This window comes from Gadus morhua, chromosome 4 (genome assembly GCF_902167405.1).
Source record: "Gadus morhua chromosome 4, gadMor3.0, whole genome shotgun sequence".
NCBI classification, from domain to species: domain Eukaryota; kingdom Metazoa; phylum Chordata; class Actinopteri; order Gadiformes; family Gadidae; genus Gadus; species Gadus morhua.
The window spans coordinates 10,333,531-10,361,379 of NC_044051.1; the positions used below are offsets into that span (position 1 = coordinate 10,333,531).

The 27,849-nt window shown below is 43.8% G+C and overlaps 1 protein-coding gene across 1 annotated transcript in view; it reads right to left on the bottom strand.

Moving 5' to 3' along the window:
* Window positions 1-27,849, bottom strand: part of LOC115543037 (transmembrane protein 132C-like) — a 127,425-nt gene that overhangs the window by 76,938 nt on the left and 22,638 nt on the right. Inside the window, exon 3 of the mRNA XM_030355574.1 lies at window positions 9,978-10,893. Coding sequence (XP_030211434.1) covers window positions 9,978-10,893 — 916 coding nt within the window. The remainder of the gene's footprint in view (window positions 1-9,977; window positions 10,894-27,849) is intronic.

The window sequence follows — 27,849 nt, forward strand, 5'->3', positions numbered from 1 at the left end:
ACGCTGTGCCATCTGTTCTTACGATTCTATAATTCCTAAACCTTGCATTGCTATTATTAAACACGGGTCTCTGCATTTTTCGAAAGCACTGTTACACCGCGGCCCTCCACGTCTCCGCCGTTCTGGGATGGTGAAAACACTTATCTAAAGTGAGTGTGTGCACGTAGAGCGGGGATCACACTTAAACTGACCCACCGTGTTAACAGGTTGAGACGGTTGTGGGCGTGTTGTGAGTGTGTTGCGCCTTTTTGTAGGATCTAGATATGTCTGTCATTTAAACAGGGTCACGTTGTCTGTCTTGTTGGCAGGGAAATACATTTTGGTTGCATAGAATTATTTCAGCTGGCACTTTATACTGGATGTGGCTCTTTCAGCTTTCTAGGCACATGGTTCTGGGGATGGTGAGATATAATCAGACATGGCCAAGTGGCAAGACAAGTGCCTGCCCTCAACTGCAGTTGCACTGCATTCACTGCCGTCCTCACTCTTTCACTCCTTTAACCTCTCTCTCTCTCTCTCTCTCTCTCTCTCTCTCTCTCTCTCTCTCTCTCTCTCTCTCTCTCCTTCTCTCTCTTTTTAGCCGTCTCTGTAGCATTCACTAGAAAGCATAGCACTGTTTCTCCTTAACCTCGGTCTCTCCTTCTATTCTTTTTCTTTCTCTCTCTCTCTCTCTCTCTAGACGTCTCTCTGTAGCATTGACTGGCTTGCGTAGCTCTTTTTCTCCTTAACCTCGATCTCTCCTTCTATTCTTCTTCTCTCTCCCTCTCTCCCTCTCTCCCTCTCTCTCTCTCTCTCTCTCTCTCTCTCTCTCTCTCTCTCTCTCACTCTATACATATATATATATATATATATATGGTCACACGTGGAGCTGACATGCGCGCACGGCGAGATCATACAACACGCCAGTCATCCTCACGCCAAGATGAGGCAAACAGAACCACCGCGCAAACAAGCCGTCACACATTCAGCAACACACACCGGCCTGCGGGCTCCCCTGGCAGCACACCCTCGGAGCGGATCAAGGCTTATCCCGACGAGGCAGGGGCCGCGCCATAGGATGAGGAGGATGAGGATGATGAAGGCCTGGCTCTGACACGCTGGCTTATATCTGCAGATCAATGGCTGAACCCCAACCCGCCCCCCCGCCCCCCCCCCCTTCCAACCCCTCTAACCGGGCCAAAGCTGAACCAAGCCAACCAGGCTACGGTTCGGAGCCAAAGGCGCTGCTCCGAGCTGCATACTGATTAGATATTATGTTTTATTTCTGTAATGTTTGCTTTTGCAGAGTTTAATGATTTTCACTCAAACTCTCTCAGGTTCCCCGTATTAACAGATCATCGTGTTTCATTGTTTCTATTTATTGTGCACTCTTAACTGAGTTCCTGAGTTTGATTTGTTACTTTACCAGGGGGTTGAAGTGTAAGTTAAGCAAGTAAATAGCAAAGATAAATTTGATTGTTTATTAATGCTTCAATACACAATACTATGTATCAATATTATATTGATAATTTTCAATTAATTGTATCATTCAATTGAACAATAAATATGTTATAAATATTGTTTAGTAAATATAGCATAGCGGCTTGAGTTATTTGTCACTTTGTGCATTCCACCATATGGGATCAATATTCCATTGATGTTTTAATTTGTTTTTGCTCAAGGAATACACTGGGGGCATATACAGTGTTGATGACTTTTTCTTACTACTGTTAGGCCAAGGCCTTCTTGCAGTAATTATTGTGTTTAAAGGGAGCTCTTATCTATTCTTTACAATGCATGAGGTGGTCTGAAAAGTTCTTAAAGACAAAAATCGGTGGTACACCTAAAGACAAAGATCGGGCACCTTTGACTTGGCTGGTTTCTAATAGTAATCAAAGACTCTCCCATCCTCTGACTTTCTCTCTCTGCCTTTAAAATATGTATGAACAGTGAGTTTCCAAACTTTCTTCAACTGAGACTAATAAAAGCAATTTGATTAGCATGACAGCACAACCGATTCAGAGCGTTTTGGCTCCGGCACCACCATCACCACAGACATGTCCCATCTACTTTTACGGAGACCACCTTTCACCCAGCCAGACGTTATTCAGAAGTTGCAGAGCGCGGGTTGCCTTCCCCGAGATCAAAGTGAAGTTCTGTGGCGTCCATAACTTTACATAAGTAAAAGGGGTTTCATCAACTGCTCCAAAACGAGTTCTCCATAACTCTTCCCCGCTCTCTCTCACTCTTACTTCAGGACTATTAGGTCCTAATGGTTTATCATCGATAATCTCTGTGATGGTAATTCATCTCAATGGGGCCGCCGAGAAGCGGAGCCGTAGCCTCATGAGTCGAATTCATCATCATCATTAAATAGTGCGGGGGTCGGGGATTGGTGGGGGGGTGGGTATATTAAGAAGTTTGGTTTCTGGCATCGATTTTGCTGTCTGTGATAAAAACATGGCAATTAAACAACATTTTTACAAGTATTTTTATGGGGTACTTAATCGTTGTAAGCGTGAATGATTTAAGTACATTCATATAAGATCTTAACTCAGGTTTTTTCTAATTGAAATCTGTGATGTTGTTTTTTGAACTATCGACACCAAACTGTTACACATTACCTAAGGAGGATGTACTGGAAGTGCTTACCAAGTTTGAAGTCCCTTGGCTACTCTGAACCGGACTTGTGATTGATAGAATCATTTGACCAGGGTTCACGTTTGGAGTTGATGGTTTTAGCGTCTTTGCCCCGTAAACTTTCGATATCAAATAATACATAAAACGTGAATAAAAAAATAAGTATGCAATTGTTACTCTATAAAAGTATATTAAATAATATTTTGAAGATGAATAAAAGATAAGTATGCAATTGTTGATCGATAAAAGTAGATGATTCATGCCTGACTTTTTAATAAAAAAGGAAAACATAGAATAAAAATAGGCACTTTGCAGCCATACTAAATATGAATTGAATTGTATGCTTTGGCTGCACACCGCATCGTGGAGCCTGCAATGCCGATCGATACAAATGCGTGCAGCATTAAACCCCTAATACGTACATTGACCTTCACTTCCTTTCTTGTCTCAGTTCCACTTTGGTACTGGTAATGCTGCTCCTGTTCATATGAGTGCTTCAGGAGGTAGCCTTATATATATGAGTGTCTCACACCATACTGTCCTCTGGAGAATAGACGCTGTGTATATCATATCTATCTATTCTCTCCCCGCTCTTCCCTCGGCGCGTGTGCAGGGCCATTCCCCTACAGGGGTTATCCAGAGAAAGGGAGATCCAGTGAGGAGACTTCTGACCCTTGACTGAGGGTCCTTGAGTCACTGACAACACTAGGAGACACTCATCTGATTCTCCGGCAGACAGAGAGAGACAGGGGGGGGGGGGGGGGGGGGCTGGATCAGCAGAAAGCCCACAGGGACAGAAAGCCTCTCCCCAGGCAGACAGTCTGACACAGAAAGCTGCTGCCAGAGTCACAGAAGAAGAGAAGCTCTAGAGAAAAGAGTGAAACAAATACAAGAAAAATAGCCATCTTTTTCTGTTTTTTCTGTCTTCACGAGTCAAGAGACCTCTGCTGCTTTGCATTGGGCCATGGACACTATCCACACATCTCCTGTATGTATGGAGCAACGGAAAGTCAACAAAAAGAGAGGAGAGACAAGACAGGAATTGAGATTATGCACTGCAGGCGACTGATGATTGCTTTGAGGGTTCGGAGCCACCAGACCCAGCCGGAGTCTACACAGCCGTGGCCCTGTGGGGCCACCCAGCACACAAATTGCTAATTACTTATTAATGAGGGCATAAGGAAGGTGTGCTCCTGCAAAGTAAACATTATTGAACAGGCCCACGGGGGGGAAAGTGTGTGTGTGTGTGTGTGTGTTTGGGTGTGTCTGTGTGTGTGTGTGTGTGTGTGTGTGTGTGTGTGTGTGTGTGTGTGTGTGTGTGTGTGTGTGTGTGTGTGTGTGTGTGTGTGTGTGTGTGTGTGTGTGTGTGTGTGTGTGTGTGTGTAGTGTAAGTGTAAATGTAAGTGTAAGTGTAAGTGTGTCTTTGAGTGTGTTGAGGAAACTAAGACAAGATGATGAATAGTTCTTAGGTCGTCAAAGACCAGCGCATAGACAACTCCTCTGTCCATTTGTGAAACAGACAAACAAACCAGACATGAGCAGGACAAAGGCACATAACAGAAGAACAAGACAGATATAGTTTCAGAGATGGGTGGCAGGGAAACCACAAATCAAAAGGTGATGCAGCGACCTGTCCATCTGGGTTGACCTTTGCCAGGGAACAACAAATGGACCAGAGAAAGTCAAGAAAAGGCAAATACTCCACTAAGGACCCATTGTTATTCCAGCCTTCTTCTCCTGCTGGTATTTGGAGGCAACCAGGTGCCATAATGAAGCAGGCAGACTGCAGAGCTTTCTGAGTGTGCTCTGTGGCCAGCATCAGAATGAGCCCAGACTAAACAGCCTACCTGCAGTCTGGAGTCTGGAGGAGGAAAACAAGGAATGAAAGAGCAACATCAAACCACCACCCATGCATGTAATCCAGTAGTTTGCCACAGCCTGCCGCTGAACCCTCCCTGCGGTCTTCCCTCTGGGACGCCAGCATTCATACAGCGCACGCTGACTGTCTGTCTGACGGTCTGTCCGTCTCTATCTCTGAGTCTGTCTTCCTGATCCTTTGACAGTCTGATTTTCTGTCTGTCTGTCTGATTACCTGAGTCTCTCGGTCTGACTGACTCTATGATCTTATTTCAGTTTGGTTCAGAGTCAGACTCTGAGCACCCCCCCCCCCCCCCCATATTTTGCTGTTCAAAAGGCTGTTTATCTGTTCAGGAGGAAATGGGGCTTTTATGTATGTCGAACGAAGAAGGAGCTGCAGAGGCCGTTCCGACTCGTTACTCTCTCTCTCTCTCTCTCTCTCTCTCTCTCTCTCTCTCTCTCTCTCTCTCTCTCTCTCTCTCTCTCTCTCTCTCACCTTCTTGCCTTCTTTCTCTGTCTCCCTCACCTGCTTCTCTCTCTCTCACCTTCTATCTCCATCTCCATGTCGACTGAGGGAGTGAGGGGGGGGATTCATTGATTCCACCGGGGGCTTTTATGACGGTAAATACCATGTTAATGTACAGTTTAAACACAGTTAATCCACTCATGTTTGTTTCGCGTGCGAGTGTGTCTGGTTGTGCGTCTCTGTGCGTCCGTGAGCGTTGAATTGGGGGGGGGGGGATATTAATATTTCAGCATGCATTTGTCAGTGTGATTGCTCCTAGGAGCACTGCGAGACAGGGCGCTGTGCGCATTATATTCCTTCCAAGATGTCTCTCCAAATGGTGTTTGTGCATTGCCTTAAAAAGCAACAGCTGTGCTGTCAGGAAGGATGATCATACATAAGACCTAATTAACTTGGGACTATCATACAATCAATTAGTGATAATATGCCATCAAACCTCAGGGAGGAGAGGAGCACAGGGACACTCCTCTGGGACCTCCTTGCTAGCCGTAGGGCTAATCGACGTGATTAATGTCGCTCTCCTTTAGCCTCAGCTATCAGGGCATTATCAGCGATGAGCTATGAGTCCACGCAAACACCAAACCTACCGGTTCAGAGTCGTGGTCCCAGAGGCGGTGTTGCCTATTGCAGAATAACATCGCTTTTTATTTTACTTGTAAAGGAGGATATGGGAAATCTAGCAAACAGAAACACTTACACAGTAACCTTTGGAAAGTAATTTAAAGTGTTTTCCCCTCACGTGAACACGAGCTAGGCTACAGTAACTCTGCAAGTCAATGGAAGGGGCGAATAGAAAGCAGAAGCTTACCCAGAGAACTTCCCTGCTGGACGCAAAACAAGTGTATCGGAATTAAACAGCTCGTCTGATCTGGTTAAGACAAAAATATATCGGCAATTTATGGATATCGCAGCGGATCCCTTAAAGGCACTCAAGGAAGGTAGGAAATTAGGGAGGGAGGAGAAAAAGAAAGAAAGAACTAAAGAACAAAGAAATGAACTAAATAAAACGTGACACAGCCTAGCACTGAGAACAACACAACATGATGTTCTGACTCAAATGCCAAAAAATCCAAGAATAAAAAACACCGGCAACACTGGGACACTGCTGTTAAAAGCTCGCTAGGCCTAAAAAAAAAAAAAGTTTGGTTCCTGTTGGTTGTCAGTTGAGGTCATGGGTAGGAATTTATTTTATTTTTTTATTTTATTTTTTCCAGCAGCAGCGAATGATAGGTAGGTTGTTTTCATTTAAAAACGAGAAAATTCGCTCATCCTTGTACAGAATGAAGAGGTGCTGTACCAAAACGTAATTATAGTTTGCATCAAAAAAAATTTTTTTTTTTTTTTTTTTTTTTTTTTATAAAGCTCATAAAATAATTTGGGTCGCACATAAATTGACAGGGTCGGTCGGAAACCGGAACCAAACAAAAAAAAAAATTTCAGGCCCTATTGAGACAATTTCAAGACCCCACTAAAGTTTAAATTATCAGTTACCTTACAAAAAAAAGGCCTCTCTTACTTCTCTAAGATTAAAGTGGCCCACAACAAAACACAAGCCAAGATCAAGCACTGGCGCTGGAACCGTCGGGGGGGGGGGGGGGGGCGCCGAGCAGCACTTAAACCACACGTCTTGAGGAGATGCCTCCCTTTGCATTTTAGGTTCCCACTCTCCTGAGGGAAAGCATAAAAAGACAACTTCTGAACGATGTGGCGGTGCTGGTGGGGGGGCTGGTGAGGCTGGTGGGATGTGCATCAGTGCAAAGCGGCTTAAAAGCAACAGAAAAAACACAAACAACACCTCCCCTTTAATGTTCTCATTTACTCACTACATTGACGAATTGCGATAAACACACAGACGCAGTGCAAATACTTCACAGGAGTTCATCAGGGCCCGGGTGAAAGGAAAAGCAATGAAGCTTGCTGGCAGGTTTCCTGCTCACAGGGGGTTGACTGACTGCCAGCTCCCGCCACTTTGAGCTAGGGGTTTCATCTCTCATGGTTTTCGCCCCCCCGCTGGGCACTAGGAGTAGCGTGGTGGAAATGAGCTGATGCTTACATCGTCATTTGCATGAGACAACATGGGAGCGAATTTGGAGTCACTTTATACTGTACTGTCGATAATATTCTGACCGGAGATGATCGATAACGGCCTCATTTTGGACTTTAATTGATTTTTTAATATAAAGTTGTTTGAGGCTATGATATTTTTAAGTTGGGACCGGAGATTAAGGCAATAATTCAACATTTTGTATAATTGGTGTAAAATCCACTTTCCCGCCATCGAAAAGTGAAAAGTGAATTTCGAAGTTTCATTAAAGCTATGTTGAACATTGGTCACTGTAGCTGTGGAACTCAACTTACAGGTGCATAGTAAATATCTCCCAGGAATGTAAACACAAAAAATCGCAGGCCGCTGATTCTATGAATCATTTAAGAATGTTTTTAGTTGGCATGCTCAGTTCAAGTGAAAGGAGGACAGGTAGTGGTCAAACAACACAAAGGAACCTTTTTGAAATTCACGTTGTGCATACACTTCATGGTGGGCAAGTGGATATTAAGCCAATTATGCAAAATGGAGGCAATATTGCTCTTAGTATGAAGGTCATTTAAAAAAAGTAAATTAGCTTGCAAAGATTAAACAGCAATTACCGGTTAATTATTTCTTACCGTCAGTATTATTTAAAACAATTCAAAGCAAGACAAGCATTCATATTATAAAAAAGCTACTTATAAACAGCTTGGTAGTAGTCATTAACATTAATGGAACTGATTGGCAATGATCAAGCTTATCCAAAACTTATAAAGTGGGTCAGTGAGATTGTTGATCAAAGAGATGTCTAAAGAAGCAAATCTAAGAAAACTTTACGAAAAATACTTATTTTACAAATTACTTTCAAAACACGCCAACCGACGTTCCCTTTGAATTGTCCTCATGGCTGAAAAATGCAAGATTCTCTTTGCACAAACTTTTCAACTGTGCGCAACTTCTGAGAGTCAAAAAGTAAAAAGTGTTTAGGAACCTGCTAAAAAGAACCAGCAGCCTCTAACTCACCTTTTAAATACGTATTTTAAGAAAGCTCCTTCTAAGTATTTTAATAAATTGTTATTTAAAAGCATAATAGCATGCACGTATCCACCCATTTGCATCTTCTTGATCTGTAAAAATTGAAAAAGCTGTGTTGCATTGGGGCCAAATCAGGTTGTTAAGACTTGTTTCAGATCTATCACCCACTTTATCAACATCTCATTGTCATCAATGGCATGGTTGGTGTCCTGTGCTATCGTATGTGTCCCCATCAAGTGGTGGCACACCTAAAATGTCCTCACATAACTCTTTCTTCTCTTTGTGGAGATTGTAGCATAACAAAAGCTGTGCACTGTCAGAAATACATCTGTGGATTCCCAGCAAAGCCTATAGCATGGGGCACGCTGTAGAGCCGCATTCCAGCTGTGCTAGTACATTCTGTGTTAATATTTCAGTCTCTTTATTGTTGCTGAAGGGATTCCGTTTTTTTTTTTTTGGGATAACTTTGCTTTTTGTTTGCCCTCATACGGTTCAGTCACGGCATTCATCCACCCATGAAAACCCCTGGCATTAAAGATACAGACGACATTTGTTTGCAGGTTGTGTTGATGTGAATGGATGACAGAGGATTCTGATGGTACGGTGGTATAGGGCAGTAAGGTCATGTCACGTGCGCTATTCATAACCGTATGTGTGGTCTGTGGTTTGGAACTGTCTAAGAATAAGAACATTTAAACATTTAAAGCTTGGTTCCCGCCGTTTCCTTTCTATCTCGCATGAGAGAGAAAGTCGGGAGGGATGTAAGCTTCTCAACTGTTTTCCTCTTGGGAAAGCGGAGCTCAGATTTCCAGTGGGGGGTGGGGGGGTGAGTGGCCAACGCCCAACCTTGTGATGGTTGGGCGTTGTTCAGGAACGATGCCAGCACATCATAGGAGTATTAAAACAGCCAAAGCCATGAACTTCTTTTTAATGGTAATTGGGTTAGCAATAAATTAAGCCCAGAACATTTCCTAAAATAACTGTTTGTGACTTCATGAGAAAATTATACATTGAGAAAGATATGACTCCGGCTTGGCCTCTTTGTTCTCTGGCTACATTGTGTCGCTGCCATGAACCATTTAGAGGCCTTGAGAAATGGTACAGCGCTATACAAAGCTGGCTACCGACTAATTCCACTGTGCTTGACGAAACCATTAGCAGAGTCAAAACTAGCTTTAAAGCGGTATTACGAGGTATATTTGGTACGATTGCGACGTACCGATCTGATTCAAAACTAAACAAAAAATACATTTCACCTTCGCATCAACCTTTCATTAACTAATAAATGACTTGTTAGCTGATTTTTGGCATGGATTCGGAAGTGATTTACTAGTCTTTGAATACATTTAGAGATTATTGGGGCCAGGAATCTCGCGGGTCTGTACCAAATAATTTAATGACGATTTAATGGAGTGGGTGATGGGATAATTCCTATCATGGTAATTGGAGATTGTTTTGTTTTGGTTCTTTGGCTTCTTATGTTTCTTGAAACATTTTTATTATATCTCTTGTGTCCAAGTTTCCTCATAAAAAACAACATTATAGAAGTACGCAATAACTGATCCTGATTGATTCTCTAGGTGCAGGTCTGAATGCCTACAGCTCATGTAAGGAAGTTTAGATTTACCACAGTTCCAGCACGTCTTCACAGAAACATAATGATGAAATTAGGCGCATAAGTGTGCCTCCTTAATGCGACAATTTCCAGTATTGATGTCGACTAATCAGAAAAACAATAATTTTCCTCTGTTGATATTGGCAATAACACAGACCAACAACAGTTTACCTCGAGAATTGACCCATATGGGGAATGACGATATGATCAACCAATGGTTTCCCCTCGCAGAAAGCACATAGGCGGGCATGAACACAAGCAGAGTGTGAATGTATTTCACCACACGGAAGCCCACTCACCTCAGGGTGAAGATCTGAACCGCCGACAGCGTGGACAGCGCCAAGAACGTCGAGACCGTCTCCCTCTGTCGGATGGGCTTGGACGGCACCATCACCACAAAGTTGTTGTCCAGCTTGAGCTCCGACAGCGGCTGAAACAGCCGAACGCTCCCGATGCGGCGCATGGGTGTGGGCCCCGCAAAATACCCCAGCGGCCCCTGCTGCCGGTCGCTAGAGGGCCCCGCGGGGCCTCCCTTGCGCGCGTCCTCCGCGCTGCAGTCTCCGCTGTCGGACGCCTGCACCGTGTAGTACAGCTCCACCGGGGTCCCCTGACCCTGCTCCGAGGGCCTCTGCCTGCCCGGCCTCACGGTAGGGGGGCTGAACCAGCTGACCAGCGGCTCCAACTCCGCCACGCAGATCCCCAGCTCCCCTTTTAGCCGGCAGGACCCGCGCACCTCCTGGGTCTCGTGGAAGGCGAACATCCGGACGCAGGGCAGCCGGTGGATGGCGCTGTAGTCGTCCCAGTCGCGGCCCGCGATGTAGAACAGCACCTGCACCTTGGGCCAGCTGGGGTGGATCCGCTCGCTGATGATGTAGGTGTTGACCTTCCAGTTGTAGGTGAACGTGTCGGGCGACTCGGTAGGGGAGGACGGGGTGGAGAAGGGTCCCGCGGAGGTCTGCAAGAGCTCCAACGGGACGCTGCGCTGGGTCGAGAGGGGGCCGTAGCTGGCGTTGACGTAGGGCATGTGGCGGGCCCGCTGGATGAAGAAGGATTCGGTGCGCCCCTGCAGGCTGGAGTTCCTCATGAGCTCCTGATTGGCCTCCCGCAGGAAGAAGGCGGACTCGGCGTTGTGGATGTGGTAGCTGACCGGCAGGTAGATGGGCATGGGGCCGTATCTCTGCAGCCCGTCCAGGATGAGCCTGCTGCTGCTCCCCACTGAAACACAGCAGATTACATGCTTGGTTTTCTTATCGTACTTTTACCAGACTCCGTCCATCCTTATCAGCACAGTGAGTAAAGACAGGGATTACTCATGGACTCTAAGAAAATATAAAGAACATCTCAGAAATCACAACAGATTTGGACGAACGGCTGAATAAAGCCTTCACTTTTACGGATTGTTTTGAAGTGTGCAATCGACTTTAAGTCCATCATCTACCCAAGCTGAATTTAAGGCAGGCTTACAGAAGAGGAAGCTATATATGAAAAATCTAACGGCTGCTAAAATGTGAAAAAAAAAATACATTCAAATGAGATGGAATAATTCAGGAGCATGGACAGGGCACTTCTCATTTAAGATAACATTTGCATGAAATCCTAAATCTCCAGACATTAGTATTACCAGCTCTATCTGTGAATGTACAATGTAGAACATTTGCCATCGGCCTGGTCCCATTGACCTTATTCTTCCGTTTATATAAGCTGACTCAGTATGCTCTCTACCTTCCTCTTATGCTGTCCATACTTCTTCAACAAGTGCACTGCCACTTCCTTCCTTCCGTCTCATCACTGCCTACCAATTTTTATAGTGAATATTATTTTTACATCTTTTTCTTACTGATTTTCTCCTTGATGCTCTCCCACAGTAATTACAAAGCCAATTTCCTTCCTCTCACTCCCGGGAGCTACTTAAGAGAGCACTCTTTACCCACGATGACACTGGCAGCAGAAATAAACCAGATGCTCCTCACCCTATATCTAGAGCAAAGCACAAAAAACATCCTGTTCATCATTCTCCAGAATCACAATGTTCTCCGCTTTAGTGGCAGATATGCTGCCATCCAGCATATCCCAAGATAGACGCCATTGATTTCCTGTCTTGACTATTCCACACTGGAGTGGCGGGCGGGGGGGGAGGGGGAGACGACGACAGTTGATCGAGACGGCGCGGGCTGATTGGTTGAAGGTGGACAGAGGTGACCTCAACAACCCTCTGAAACTCCAGTCTGGGAGCGATGGAGAGAGGAGAGCAGCAGTCGAAGTAGACTGGCTGTACAGCATAAAGGAATAGCCATGACAACTGGTGATACTGAAATACTGGTGAAATAATGCCTTTTTTAAAGACATCTCAGAAAGGTGATGCTGCCCCTAGATAGTTTTGTCTTCTGTTGAGAGAAAACAAATATTTCCTTAGATTGATGGATGGTAGTGTTACTGATGGTGGTCGTTTTTTAATTAAAAGCACGCACACAGATACACACACTCACAAATATCAGGGTCTCAGCATTATAGGCTCTGACAATACACTATATTTCCCACGACTAGATCCACTTAGATGTTTGCCTCGTGTCAAGGCACACTTGCAGTCCAGTTAATAGGATCTGCCTGTCTTACAATCCCGGGGTGAATTTGATACCGTGTTTACAGGCAGACTTAAGGTGTGGATAACTCAATGTGTCCTGAAAAAGCATGAGTCAGAAATTTTAATAACATCAGATTTGGACGATGTCCCTTTACAACGACGCCTGTATGAAATCTAAAAAATATCGAGGCAAAGCCTGCGATTTATGACGGCGTGTCGACCTTCGGTTTTAATATTTTCGGAGAGATTGTAAATCTCGTGTGGGAGGGGCGTTTCGGCAAATGAAAAACTGAATGATTTGTGATGAGGGGGAGGAAGCCATGCTAAATCCTCTGGCTGTCTCTCTTATCTTCGTGACGGCGTTCAGGGTGCTGCCAGACCCCTGAGCACCCAGAGGACGCTCAGGACTCAGATCACACATGGATGAAAGGAGCTGGACCGTCCAGATCACTGCACCCACACACACACCTACACACACACACACAGACACAAGCAAACACACACACACACTCACACACACACACACACAATGTTAGATGTTCCAATCCACTGAGATGTATTGATGGTGTGTGAGATGGAGCCAAGAGGTCTCAGTGACTCTGGATGAAAATGTGTTGCATTCATTTTCAATGGGAATCGCATATAAATGATGAGATGGAGTAAACAACCTAAGCATGAATTGAAAAGGCAAGACTCTATGTATAAAGGCAAAGAGACAGTCACATGTATGCAGTAGGGCAACAGGCTGTATTTATTTTGTACAAAAAATGTATGAAAAGTTTAAAAGATATTTGAAACTATTTTCGATCCCCTATTCGAGCTATGAAAGCACTTATTCTTAAATATGGAGATTAACTTTGCGGTTTTGTGGGAATCTTAATGTTTACTAGTCTAGTCTATGGGATTCATACAAAGAGGGCAACTACTTAATGGACAAATGTGTCCATTCGCTGCTGTTTTTATTTTCTGAAAACGACCTTAAAGACAAAATTGCAGGGGGGAAGTAACATGCATAATGAAATACAACGTATAATTCAGATGGAGGTATAAGCATTTTGAAACAAAATTTAAAGAAGTGCATGTCTCGCCTGTGGATTATTATTATTTTTCATGTTTTTGATAGCATCTTCTGCTACTGCAATATTGTATCATTATGTGTCCAGGCTTTTATCAATTTATATAGATTAATATAACTTATTCGAGTAACAAATGATGAAAGATGACTCTTGTTTTTGCTGGCATTTGACAAAATGTTTCAAGACATTTGCCCGTTCTTGAGATAATACGGTGCATGGCATTTGCTTTTCTCCAGCGTATTCTCATATTAAGCTGTCTCTTCTGGGAGAACGGACTATGTGCGTGACCCCTTAAAGTCACCATCAATAGAAGTGTCTTCAAACAGGGGCACCTTTCCCAGAACAATGGAAAAGGGGGTTTGGTATCTCGGGCACTTTAAAGGCTGGCTATAAATGTCAGGCTGTGTTTTATCGGAAGAAAAGCTGTCTTTGGTCAAGACGGGTAGTTTCAGTGGAACTTCATAGAAGGAGGTTTTTCGTAAAGCGGTCGGATATTAAGCGAAGCTATTAACAACCTCACAATGCTGATTTGTTGAACTCCAAATATTTATCAAAGGACACAGAGGCGATTATGCACAGTTTTAATTATTACGATTACAAATTATTGATGTAAGATAATTTTACGGGCCGAACATCCTTCATTACCCTGATGGATTTAACGGTTAGCGACCAGTCTAACACACAGAACCGCTCGAGATGTGCGCACAACTAACATCAGGTTGTGTCTATGCAGTTTCTATAGAAACATATACGTCGTCTCGATGAAAACGTGACACAGCCAAGTCTCTATTTGCCTCATTATTGTCACCTCAAGAGTCAGGGGCGTATTCAAAGAGAATTTTAACACACGAGAATAAGATGCTAAGGCGAAGCTTGGGAACAGAATATGAAGCTGGCCTTTGGGTAGAAAGGAGACTAAAGCACACTTATCTTCCCTCACATGGTGAGGGAAGATAAGTGTGTGCCCCCCCCCCCCCCCCCGGCTGTGCACTGGCCTGTGCTCAAACTAGGCAATCTCAACTGGGCCTTATGGTGTGTTCCTGAATCCTCGGACGCCAGCCTTCCGAGTTGCACGTTTGACGTCACTTCCGGTCTCGGAGCATTCATAGCGTTCCTGTTCGTCTTTGTGATTGTTGCATGAAATTAGCTAGTCGTTGTTTATTGTTTGCTACATTAGCCGCTTCAGCAAACCAGCCTAAAAACAAACAACACAACTTCACATTGTATTGCACGCACAGCAAGACCATGCAATGTATAAATTGGTGACCGGAAGAAAGTAGCGATGCAATCAAGTGTGTAAGAGCATTTATATTCGACATTAAAATGACCTAGTGGTACAAATTTTCGAAAGATGAAGACAAAAAGGGGGTGTGCCTTCGAGAAATGCCGCAAGAAAGCTGGGAGATCTTCGACTTGTCGACATCAATAGCCCATCAGGGGTCAGAGGTTAATCAGGTCGGACTAAAGCATGGCACACCTCGCGTTCCATCGCTTGGCAACATATTCATTCAGCAATGACTCACTTTGTCACGAATGAAATATGAAAAGTTGCATATGTATATAAAGCAAAAGATGTGTGACATTCCAGGGATAAATGAAACGATAAATGAAATTGATCTTTTTCACTGGGAACTTTGAATTTACATACTCAGCATTTTCTTTGAGAGAACCATCACCACCTGGCACGCGGTTATCTGCCTCTTATCTTTCCTAACAGGTACACTAAGCAGCATCGATAGCATCCACCACGTCCTCCCCAGCATATGGCAGTTCTGGTGCCTTGTAATTAAGATGCTACTGGGGTTGTAACGGTTCCTATTGAAAAAAGGGTAACGTACGGGATGACACGCACGGACTGGTGCGCAGGCGAGCACCGCACGGCGCAGATTGAAATACGGTAAAAGGGGAGGAAGAAAAAAAAGACACCTGAATTTAGAACATTTTGGATCCACAGACGTATCATTATGAAGCAGTCCTACTTTGTAGTGGTGGGATTTTTACCATACTTCAATACATGCTCCAGCCGGTAGGTTTTAGCAATGAGGGCTATCGATAACATCAGTGATGGCGTGAGTGAGTTGAGTGATGGCTGGTCAGAATGAGACCGTAAAGGTAGGAAACGTGGAGCTGAGAGAGGGCGAGCAGCTGTCGATCCTCTTTGTCGCGTTAATGTCCGGGGGAACATTAGGATTCTGTGTAGGCAAATGACCCAACTGCAAAAAAAGGGACATAAACCAGCGACCGTCCACGACTACGCATTACTCATACAGAACACGTGAAACGGTTGATGGCATAATGTGCGTTTAAATATGATTGGCCGGCGCTAGGATAAGTGAAGGCTGGCGAGGGCTTAACCCAAACAGCGGCTCACGTTAACTCACTCACCATACGCTGCCTGTAGCCTTCGGCCCACACTGTTCAACCAAGTCAGATCGACGCAAGGGAATCACTAATGGCTTGGGGTTGTTTATAGCGTTTACCAGTAGAAGACGCGGGATTTAAATACATGGTCAACTGTTTAGGCCTATAGGGCTTGTGCATCGTGATGTCACACGCAATGATTTCCCCTCTCGTATAGGAGCATAAGAATGTTATGTTAGAAATGGTGTTCATTTTTTTTTTTCATTTTAGGGTGACATTGCTGTGTTTAAAACTGCCACATTGTTTCTCATTGGAGACGCGTTTCATTAGCCTAGGTTAAGGTTCATTTATGTTTATTTAGGATTTACCATTACCAAAACTCTCTCTCAAGTGTGGCAAGATAAATCCCATAATGCATTCTGATGTACACATATTGGTTTATTTCATTTTATGTTTATTTTTCATAACAAGTATCAAATACACACATTCACTTTGCAGCTGCAGGTTTTTCCAATGTTTCATGCTTCTGGTGTGCACAAGACCATACATGCGCACCAACACACACACACACACACACACAAACACGCGTATGTACGCATACAGTACATACACACACTTGCACAGTGGAATGTTACTATCTTACTAAACAGAAAACAGATGGTTTCCTTGCATACTGATCTTTTTCTCAGCTGAAATGATTGCAGAGCAAGTAATTATAAATCATACATATCAAAAAATATGCAAAAATAGAAAAAGTGGAATTGAGTTGCTTGTGGTGGTTTCTCCCAAACCACAGGTAGGCCCCATTAAACATGAAATGTTGCTCCTGAAAGAAGGGATTAAAATTGCTTCGTCCCTCTCTTTTCACTGGCGTAAAATGCAATTTAACGTTGCAAAACATAAAAAACCAACACACCTAAAATACGGTCTCACGTTCACACATACACACGCACACAAACATTAACGGCAAAAACAACACGCTGCTTGGGCGTTAGTCATGCTCGGCTAGGGAGAAGTCTTCCAGAAGCTTCCAAGCGTTTCTTTGTCCACCGGCTAAAAACGTTTCTGCTGCTCAATCTCCCCCGGTAGAGCTACTGAGCAATAGCACTGAAAGGAACTCTGATGGTTGTGCGATAGAGAGAGAGAGGTTGTGAGGGGGAAAGACGATAGAGGTAGCGACACAGAAGGAAAGAGAGTTTGAGGGGGGGAGAGAGAGCGACAGAGAAGGAGAGAGTTTGAGGGGGAGAGGGAGAGCGACAGAAAAGGAGAAAGAGAATGTGAGGGGGAGAGAGAGAGACAGAGAAGGAGAGAGGTTTGAATGGGGAGAGTTAGAGAGAGAGACAATGAGAGGGTGAACGGTAACAAGGTAATGCAAGAGACAGAGAGCAGGAGATTGAGAGAGAAAGGAAAGAGAGAAAGCAAGTGACAGTGAGGAGAGCGCGAGAGAGAGAAAGAGAGAGGGAAAGGGAGAGAGAACTAAAGATCGATTGGGAGAATGAGAGAACAAAAAGAAGGGAGCGAGACAGAAAGCGAGAAGGAGAGAGGGACTCCGCCTGTAACACACATTAGGGACCTGAATGGGGCTATTTATGACACTTCAATTCCTTGCGTTCGGCCCCGTGGCCCCGGCGTTGCGCAGTGTCTCGGGGCAACTTGGCAACGCTTGGCCTGGGACTGACTACGGAGCCCGTAGCTGTTTAGAGGAGATGAATGGTGGAGGTGGTGGTGTATGGGGTGATGGTGGTAGAGGAGGCGGCGGTATGGAAAAGAAAGAGGCGGGGGGGGGGGGGGCGAAGAAATGTGCTGAGCGGAGCAATATCGCAGTTACCCAACCAAGCAGCGGGTGCCACTGGACCAGCCGTTCACACCTCAGCCTTAACTACGTCCGGGGCTGTGCCCATGTCAGTTAAAAGAGCCGATTGCCCGGGAGAGAGAGCCCCCGAGTCTTCTTCTTTTCCCACTGCTCTTTCTTTTCCCCCTTTTCCTTTTTTTACAAACGAATAACTAGGGGGAAACCAACTGAGACAGACACAAACAAATGCACACACACACACACATAGCCGTGTAGTCGCACACAAACACACACACACACACACAGTGGCGCAGACAATCACACACACACACACACACTGTGGCGGCACACCCGTCGGCCACAGTTTCGTTTAAAGGAACGTCAAACAACTCACAGAAACTTTCATACACCAAAAACACTGTATGCATGTGTCTGAGTCTGTGTGTGTGTGTGTGTGTGTGTGTGTGTGTGTGTGCGTGTGCGTGTGCGTGTGTGTGTGTGTGTGTGTATGTGTGTGTGTGTGTGTGTGTGTGTGTATGTGTGTGTGTGTGTGCGTGTGTGTGTGTGTATGTGTGTGTAGATGTGTACGAGGTTAGGTAATACCATCTGAAGTGAATCTATCTGAGGTGTCTATTATTGCTGGCTGCAGGATGCTTTTGCTTTCGCCAATATGCTATTAGATGCATACAGTGTTTTTACACCAAAAACACTGTATGCATGTGTCTGAGTCTGTGTGTTGTGTGTGTGTGTGTGTGTGTGTGTGTGTGTGTGTGTGTGTGTGTGTGTGTGTGTGTGTGTGTGTGTGTGTGTGTGTGTGTGTGTGTGTGTGTGTGTGTGTGTTTGTAGGCTGTGTGTGGCTGTGTGTATGTGTGTGTGTGTGTGTGTGTGTGTGTCTGTGTGTGTGTGTGTGTGTGTGTGTGTGTGTGTGTCTGTGTGTGTGTGTGTGTGTGTGTCTGTGTGTGTGTGTGTATGTGTGTGTGTGTGTGTGTGTGTGTGTGTGTGTGTGTGTGTGTGAGTGTGTGTGTGAGTGTGTTTGTGTGTGGTGTCAATGGGCCTTCGACATCTGAACGTCTGATTATTGAAATAACTCGGAAAATGGGAAGATGCATTTTTATCAAGGGCAACACGTAATTGCACCGTAAACCAAACAATTTAGACTTTGTGATTCAAGTGCAGCCTTTTCAGTTAGTTTTTAAAAGGGAGTCATTTGTAACCGCTGGAGTGAGTGCTAAAATAGTAGCAGTTCGTTAGTATTTAGAGTGAGAAAGTAGTTAGTATTTTAAGTCCATCGTAGTTTAAAGGTCCCATGGCATGCTACTTTATGGATGCTTTAATATAGATATTAGTGGGCCCCAAAAACAGTATTTGAAGACGTTACAGAAATTGTGTGGTGCAGAATTACAGCCACTATGAGCCAGTCGCACATTGAGCTTTACCCAAACACGCCGTTTCGGTGTCTGTAGCTTTAATGCTACAGACACCGTGTGTGTGTGTGTGTGTGTGTGTGTGTGTGTGTGTGTGTGTGTGTGTGTGTGTGTGTGTGTGTGTGTGTGTGTGTGTGTGTGTGTGTGTGTATAACAAAACCAAAGTGCTTCTTGTCCAACAGCCCTGCTACAGCCTTGTTGCACATTCCATCACCTGTAAAGTCTGAGCCAGACATTCCACAGTTGATAAATAGCTTTAATGCAAATGAGGAGGAGAGGCGGGTCAAGGAGGAGGGTGGGGGTGTGGCCCTGAGCAGCTTGCGGCCCCGGTACCATGCGCTCTGTTTACAGTGGATGTATCGCAACGGCGAGGCCCACACAGCCTTTGGCCGTGTTCTGTAAATATTCTCGCAGCGGTCAGTGCTTAGGCACCACCGCCTCCTTCAGCAGGCAGCGCCGAGGTGGTGAAACAATCCCTTTCTCCTCCATGTCGTGGTTTCATGTACTTCAGTGAGTCAAAGCCAAAGTTCCTTTCCCCCAATTCCTTCTCAACCATGGCTGATTTAACCCCCACTACGAGTCTCGTTGTGGAAATACCAGAGACGAGTGTCCGACGTGTTTTGCGCCATAACACTAACAGCAGAACGGTTATCCAAATAACAAAGAAGTGTACAACACTTGCGTAACAGTTTGGGTAATCACACACACACACACACACACACACACACACACACACACACACACACACACACACACGGCGCTCGCACGGTCGTATCTAATTGGCGGGCAAAATTCTCTGGGCTGGCATGGCAGAGAAAGGGGAGGTGGCATCTCCCCTTATGACGAAATACTGGGAAAATTCCGAAACGGCGTGTCTGAGCTTCGTTTTTTCAAAGGCGGAGCAGAATGCCTAGTGCTCGTTTTGCACCCAACGAAATCTCTAGCTACTGGGGGAGCATAGGTAGGTTAGGGGAACTCATATTAATGTTAGAAAACCTCAGAAAGTGAAATTTTCATGCCATGGGATCTTTAAACTATTCAGCAATCTGTCCAGTTGATCTTAAAAAAATTGTTTGTTGTACATTTTTGTATAGTTACTCCGAATTTAATTGTTCTGAGGCTCGCTTGCATAACACAATGGATAAAACACAAAAGTGACTGCCACGTGTAAATGTTTACTCTCCACACGGCACGCTTTAGTATAATCATCGAGATACACCGGCTATAAAGAATGACGGATACATAAAAGTGGTGTTAATGTGTTGTAAATTAGCACCATTAACAAACTGTGAGTTCCTCAGCATCAGCTTTCAGTCCAAAGAGGAACATCGCTCATAAAAACACCCTGGCAGAACACTGCTCAGACAAGGCTGAATGACAGCAGTATAACGGACGTGCAGGTTTTACTCTGACCACACATATCAGTTTGGAGATGAAAGACCATCTGAAACCATTGTGTGTGTGTGTGTGTGTGTGTGTGTGTGTGTGTGTGTGTGTGTGTGTGTGTGTGTGTGTGTGTGTGTGTGTGTGTGTGTGTGTGTGTGTGTGTGTGTGTGTGTGCATGTGTATAACAAAACCAGAGTGCTTCTTGTCCAACAGCCTTGCTACAGCCTTGTTGCACATTCCATCACCTGTAAAGTCTGAGCCAGACATTCCACAGTTGATAAATTATACAAATGATGAACATCTAACTCTGTACCAAAGGTGTCTGGGTCAACACTCAGAATCACCCAAGAACCCAATTGGAATGTAAGTAAGAAGGTGTGTGTGGAAGTTTGTCAGTGCTGGAGACTTTTTGGGTGGTCATTTTGCAGCAGTGCTGTGGAAAAAAATACAAGAGACAGTAATGGATTGTGGAAGTGCCACCACTACCTCATACCGAGCAACAGCATTAAGGGGGGAAAAGCAGGCCATCTTTTTTCTTCTGGAACCACAATGAGATTAACCCAAGGGTCTCTTCCAATAACACATCCAGCCCATAGTGTGAGTGTGCACATTTAAACACCCTATATTTTTCCAAAAGTACCACAAAGAAATGTGCGTCTTTTAAGCGAGTTCAGAGAGCCAACAGTGAGGGGAGAACGATAAAAAAAACTAAATAAAAGGAAGGCTGTCTATCATTTTTACTAAAACATGCTGCCTTTGTTGTTCTCCAACTTGCCTGCCTTTGTGAATTACAGACGGTGAAGTTTAGCCGGATAATTACCCTTTGTTTGTCTAGGGTTATACTGGGAGAAAACTTTTTCTGCTCTTTTTTTATGACCGGCCATAAAATAAGCAGCTCCATAAAATCTCAACAGTTTGTGGGATTATAGACTTTGAAAATATGCTTATTTGGTCAGTCTTGAAAAATACAACTGCGTATGCTAATGTGATCACTATACAAGTATGCAAGTAGCTACTTTATGCAATAGTGTCTATGGGATGATAACAAAAAACACATAACTCCATGTCCAGATAATCTACATTAAATAACACACATGCTGTTATTTGTGTTTGGTTAACCATACAATTTTCCTTTTGTTACTGAATGTAAGGAACAATTATGCATCCTGATATTACATAATTACGATGAAATGAACACTGTGCCTTTTTATGCTGAGGTGGAAATGGGAAACATGGGCAGAACAAAATCACAGATGGACAATTGAGAATAGCTCAATATTAAAGTCCTGTAGTCCCAGAAAGCCTGCCAATTACCATCCACAAAGAATCACCTTTTCTAGAAACATATGGCATGTATTTTGCAATTAAAAGAAAACCATGACTTTGCCAGCTAGATTTATCTCTGCTATTTCTGACTCGTCTGTCAACTCTACTTGATTGGTCCAATAGCCAAATGTGTTTTTACAAAAAAAATTGCCTGTTTTGAAAGACCATAATGCCGACCACTTCTTAACACCTTTAATACCACTCTGCATCTGATATGACTGATATTCTCCAAATAGTCACCAAACCTCAACCTCATTCATTTTGGACTGCGAAGAACGGCCAGGATTTAACCGAATGAAGTTCAGCTCGACACGAACCCTACTCAATTATGATAAGCCCAACCAGATATAAAACACATTATTATTTAAGTGTAATATATTGACTAACATTCTTAAGGGAGTGATGGGACTAGATCTCTGAGTGGTTTTAAAGGGCTTTGACCCCATGGTTCAGTTATATATATGTCAAGTTATACAAAGAACATCCCAGAGCAATACAAGTGGACCTGAAATGTTCTCTGTGACAAGACAAGAAAATCCCCAGCAGACATATGAGAAAAATGTGCTCAACGAAGGGTAAAGGAGAGAAGGAATGAGCCAGTTCACAGGACCAAAATGAAATCCAATAAAGCATGATCCTGCTGCAAGGTATATGTAACCCAGAACAAAATGTATTTCGTAATGGAATGGAATGTAACCTTTATCAATAGAATAGGCAAAGGGGTATTATCGTATCCCCTCTGGTCGGAATTGTACCGTTTCCTAGTATGAAGCACATGAGCACAGGTTGGCATCATGGTGTCATCCCCTCAACCCTTCTTCCATTCTAACTGTCTGTCTGTCTGTCTGTTGTTCTCCACTTCAGACAATATGAGTATTGATATTGATATTGATTAAATCATCAATAATTGACTAAAAGCTACTTTCTGGTTTTTCGATTGTGTAGATTGCACATATTTCCACATCCAGTACACTCTGCGGCTGAGAGACTTCTGAACAGTTGGACTAAGTCTTCCCAAACATAAAAGATAAAGGTGGTATTCACCTAACCTCGGCCCCAGCAGTCCCAGTGAATTACAGCCGATGTTCAGGAGGAGTCGACACAGACTTGGCTGGAAACCAAGAACTGAAAGGGGCAGAGTGAGCCTTGTTTCCTGTTTCGTTGAGGGAGATATACAAATGCAGAGAAACTCATTCATGCCAATGGATGGGGCGTGTAGGTGTTTTTCTACAGGGGCCAGTCTACACGGTGTTGATTTGAAACCTTCAAAGACATTTTTATTATTTAACTAGTGCTGGCTGAGTACTGAGTCCCTTTAAAAAGACCATTACGCACCTCCAATATGATCGGTAAGAAACTAATTTGAAGTGAAAGATAGTGAAATGCACCAGATTTGAGCTCATCTGCCAACAGATTTCAGTGTCAATCTAAAGTTGGATTTGGGAGAGTAGTGTTTGCTAGACTAATTTCAACCATTATACGTACATGAATGTTCAATCTGTCAATACTCCTACTGCTATGATTTTCCACACCGTGCCAGAGCCACCGGAGCACAATAACCCACAGATTCAGGTTTTCTCTAATAAAGTGTCGACCAATTAAAGGCAAGTATGTAATAAAGCCCTGCTTTGCCCGCAGGCTAGCCCGGTGCCTGTTGTTTACTGTGAAACAGCTCGAGCAAAATACAGATCTGGCCCAATTAATGTCTACTTTCTTTTTTAAGTATTTTATGAACTCGGGCTTTGATTGCTGGCCTCTCAGCTCTTATTGATTGCATGAAAAAAGTCTTAGGATGTCGGGAGCAGAAAATATCGTGGCAAAAGTACCCGACTAACGGGATAACAGCAGGCGAATCATTTCAGAATGAGAAAATTGATTAGAATTAAAATAATCGGTGCGAGATAAAACTGATATATCTGGGAAATAAAAGGTAATTTGTAAAAAGGGTAACTAACTATCCATCCTTTATTTATTTTTCAAACATTACCAATTCATTCACACAATAATATTGTATTAATTCATGTATTCATTGACGTACCGACTACCGACAATCAAGTTCATTTACATATGCAAAACCGATCTAATCTCCTGGACCAATTAGGACACCCTATTAAGCCTTCCATTAAGCTGTAAAGCCCAGACACCGTCCATGCCACTGAGCAACCCTGAGCACCCAAGGGTGCTTCAGAGACACATCCCTGTTTGCGTGTCTGGGTTACAGCGGTAAGCACCACACCACCTCGTACCATCTCAGAGCAAAACTCAAACAAACCCTAAACTCATTATCACTGAAGGTAACGACCCTTCCCCAATACCTGCACAAGAGAACCTGTCTTGTTTATTTTGCCGTGCATCGATCTGACCCAAAGTGCACGGCCCCCTCGACCGATCCGACGGGTTCGAGGCCTGGCCCTGTCAGAACAAAGGCGTACAAGCGGTACTGATTGTAGCCGTAGCGCTGGTCGCTAGCCAGGCGTGGTGTGGGAGGGAGGGGAGTTCGGCCATCAAAACGTAAGTGGGATATCATTTACCTTTTACTAATTGCTGGTGATTTAATATTGACACGTTTATTGAAGGCTGGCGGAGGCTAGCTAGTTAAGCTCTGAACAAAGTACCTGGCTAAGTGGCTAATTAGCATTGCGCCGGGAAACACGCCTCGCTACCCAGCGTTTGGCTCCGGATCGGGCCGGGCCGCTGCGGGCCTCTTTGTATTTACATGGTCACGCGTTGCCAGCGCTGTCAGAGCCATAAAAGGTCGGCGTGGCGACGGCTCATTGTCATGCAGTAGCGATAGTCGGAATGACGAAAACCCAAGCCAGAGAACTCGGAAGTGCTGGCGCGCAAGGGACCGCCGCAGCCCTGAACAGTAGCCCCTTTAAAGGAAGCAGCACTCAGGTGGCCGTGCTGCCATATTGTTGTCTCTTTGTCTTTCCTCAGGGTCTCGGCGGCAGTATATACGTTTGCGTTTTATCATAAAAAGTTAATAAAGCTGATTTGCATTTTAATCAATGAATGGAATCGAGGACAGCTTTGTGTACCGAAAACATCTAAATAAATATAAATTCTCTAAATAACAAACCTTTTTCTTCTACATCCCTAAAGAGTTTCAAATAAATGAGCAAAGGATCTCAAAGAAACACAATTCATGAGCTTTGTCTGGCTTTAAATCAAGGTTGAACTATGGTGGAAAGTTCCCTGTGCTTATGCAGTAACTCCTGACTTTTAAAGGTCACCATGGAGACTTACATATGTGTGTGTGTGTTTGTGTGAGTTTTTGTGTGTGTGTATATGTGTGTGTGTTTGTGTTTGTGGAGGGGGTTATGAGTGATTGAGGGAGTGTGTGTGTGTGTGTGTGTGTGTGTGTGTGTGTGTGTGTGTGTGTGTGTGTGTGTGTGTGTGTGTGTGTGTGTGTGTGTGTGTGTGTGTGTGTGTGTGCATGAATGTTTTAAGCAATTCACTCCACATATTGTATAATCTAAAGTATTCATGTGTGGGTACTGGGTACTGTATGTGTAATGTGTAGTTCTATAGAAAAACACGCCCACACACAAACACAAACACACATGCGCTGTTGCGCATACACACAAACAGAGAGAAGGACCCACACTACTGTGAAACATACAAAGAAACCAGTGATTCCCTTCTCTGAAATAGTGAACAGGTTTAGCACAAATGCAGTCACTCATGATTTTAATCAAGTCACCAGAAAATTGGATGTACCGGCATATAAATATAATTGCTCTTGTATGCATTTTGATTGTATTTTCCAACAAACCAAAAAGCACAAATTGGTAAATGTATATTTAATAATCTATATCTTAAATGTGAAAGCTCGGTTCTTATTCTCAACTCCACTGTCACGAACCCCATCTCACCCCATTCATCAGTCATTGCACAAGCTGTGCTCTGGAAATGTAATTCAGAACCTGCAAACAGGTTGTCTATCTCCTCTGCCTTCCTCCCTCGAGTCATGCCTTCCTGGTCCTCTCCTCGTCATCCTCTCTCTCTATCTCTCTCTCCCTCTCAGTCTCATCATCCCTTTTCGCTTGCATTCGACATCCTTTCACCCTGTCACACAGAGAGATGATCCAAATTCATCTCATTCACCCACATACACCATGAACAATGAATACGCACGTCCCTAGGCAGACTCAGACTCGAGAAGGCGGCCACATACACTAGAAAAAAAGAGAGAACACAGCTACACACACCAATACGCACACACACACACACACACACACACACACACACACACACACAATGCCATTGAATGTAAAGCCATACAGCTGCATCCACAGCCGTAGTGCCCTGGAGCGATCCTGCTGCAGTGCTAATTACCAACATTAGTTTTTAATTAAGCTCAGACTGCACGCACATACACAACCACACACACACACACACACACACACACACACACACACACACACACACACACACACACACACACACACACACACACACACACAAAGGAATAATCCCATGTGAAACATTTTTGGAGAGGACGTCTTATAAAGGGACGGCAGGCCGGAATAAGGAGGATGATGAGTAAGGACTTGGAGAGAGGTGGACGAAAGAGCAGCTCACACCTGGTCGGATGAGCATTACACTGTGTTATTTCAAACACGAGAACAAACGGACCATAAGCACATTGTTTCATCAGCACCTGACAGGCAGATTCAGTCCTTTTCCCCGTAGGCTGGAGGTGCAACAGCCAACCACTCTTGATGCACAAACATGGATGGAGCAGGTGGAACTCATTACAATTGTAAAAAATACACAGACAGACTTTTTGTTTCGTTAAAAAATGATGACTCATGATTAAAGTCTATGAATAGGATAAGTGGTTTATTTTAGTATTTTACATCTGTGAGAACGTTGTGGCGTTCACTGATTTCCTATTTGTGTGTGTGTGTTTGTGTATGTGCACATGTGTGTACATGTGTGTGTATGTGCGTGCGTGCGTGCGTGCGTGCGTGCGTGCGTGCGTGCGTGTGTGTATCTGGTCTCTCTCCCTCTCTGGCCTCTTCTATCATATCATGACCCCATAGACCGCTCTGCTATCACACGCCAAAAAACTGGCCGCTCTTCATTGAAAACCATCCACATGTTGAAAGCATAAAAGCACGCCTTTTGACTGCTGACGACAGGATGCCTTCGGGGTTGAATTTACTGGGATCAAAATGTCATCGCTAAATATAGCGTTTGCTAAAGTTACGCCAGCTAGGATGATATTGAACGTTACACATTGGTAAATAATTTAATGGCAGCAGCAGCTGTATTGCTGATAGCAAGAAAAGTGGTTCAACTTCTTAACCCTAAAGGAATCGAATGGCTGAATGTCTGAATAATAATTCTTCAACCTCTGCTAAACTAGATGTCTGTCTTTAGACATGGTTTATATATCGTTAGCCTCATAGCATAATTGCCTCATAGCATAAAAGTCATAGTTGGCCATATTGTGATATCTAACCTAACTCTACTCTCCTAATGCTGCTGATTCACTGTGCCTCATTGGCTGTATCCTAAGCCAATCAGAGGGCTTTTTTCATTCCATAATCACTATCTGCCTAAATCATGTCATTTGACTTTAGGAGATTATGCTATGAGGCTAACCATATGTTAATGCAGGGTATTCCTAGTAATATAGCTGTCTTTAGATATAGTCTATATATGTTGATGCAGAGTAGGATCAGTAATAGCTGTCTTTAGATATCGTGTATATCATCAATCATCGGTTTCGGTCTATTAATTCATAAATTAGCCTGTAGAAGTAATGGTAAATTTCCATTGCATGTTACCAGAGCAAAAATATAAATTATTTTGGGAGGCAGGTGAGCAGTTAGAAAGTACATCTTTTATAATCAACAATATAATTTCCATTCATGAAAGTTTGTTTCAGAATTGATTTAACAAAACTATAATGTATACTTTTTCTGTCAAACTATTGATTAACTAATCTTTCGAGCACTGCTGTTAGTGTATCCATTTGAATCCATCGTTACATTGTGTGTCATGCATGCAACATTTATCTATCACGGTTTATAGTTACCTGTACTTAACATCAACAACATCAAACTGGTCTCGCTCCGTTGGTTAACAAGTACTTTGAAGAGCAACAACGTAACATACACTTTGGTTGCCAACTTTGGGTGCAAACTTTGAGTTGTACTACCTCCTCAGTTTTTTACAACAAATCCACTAGTGTAGAAAGACAGGATGACCTCT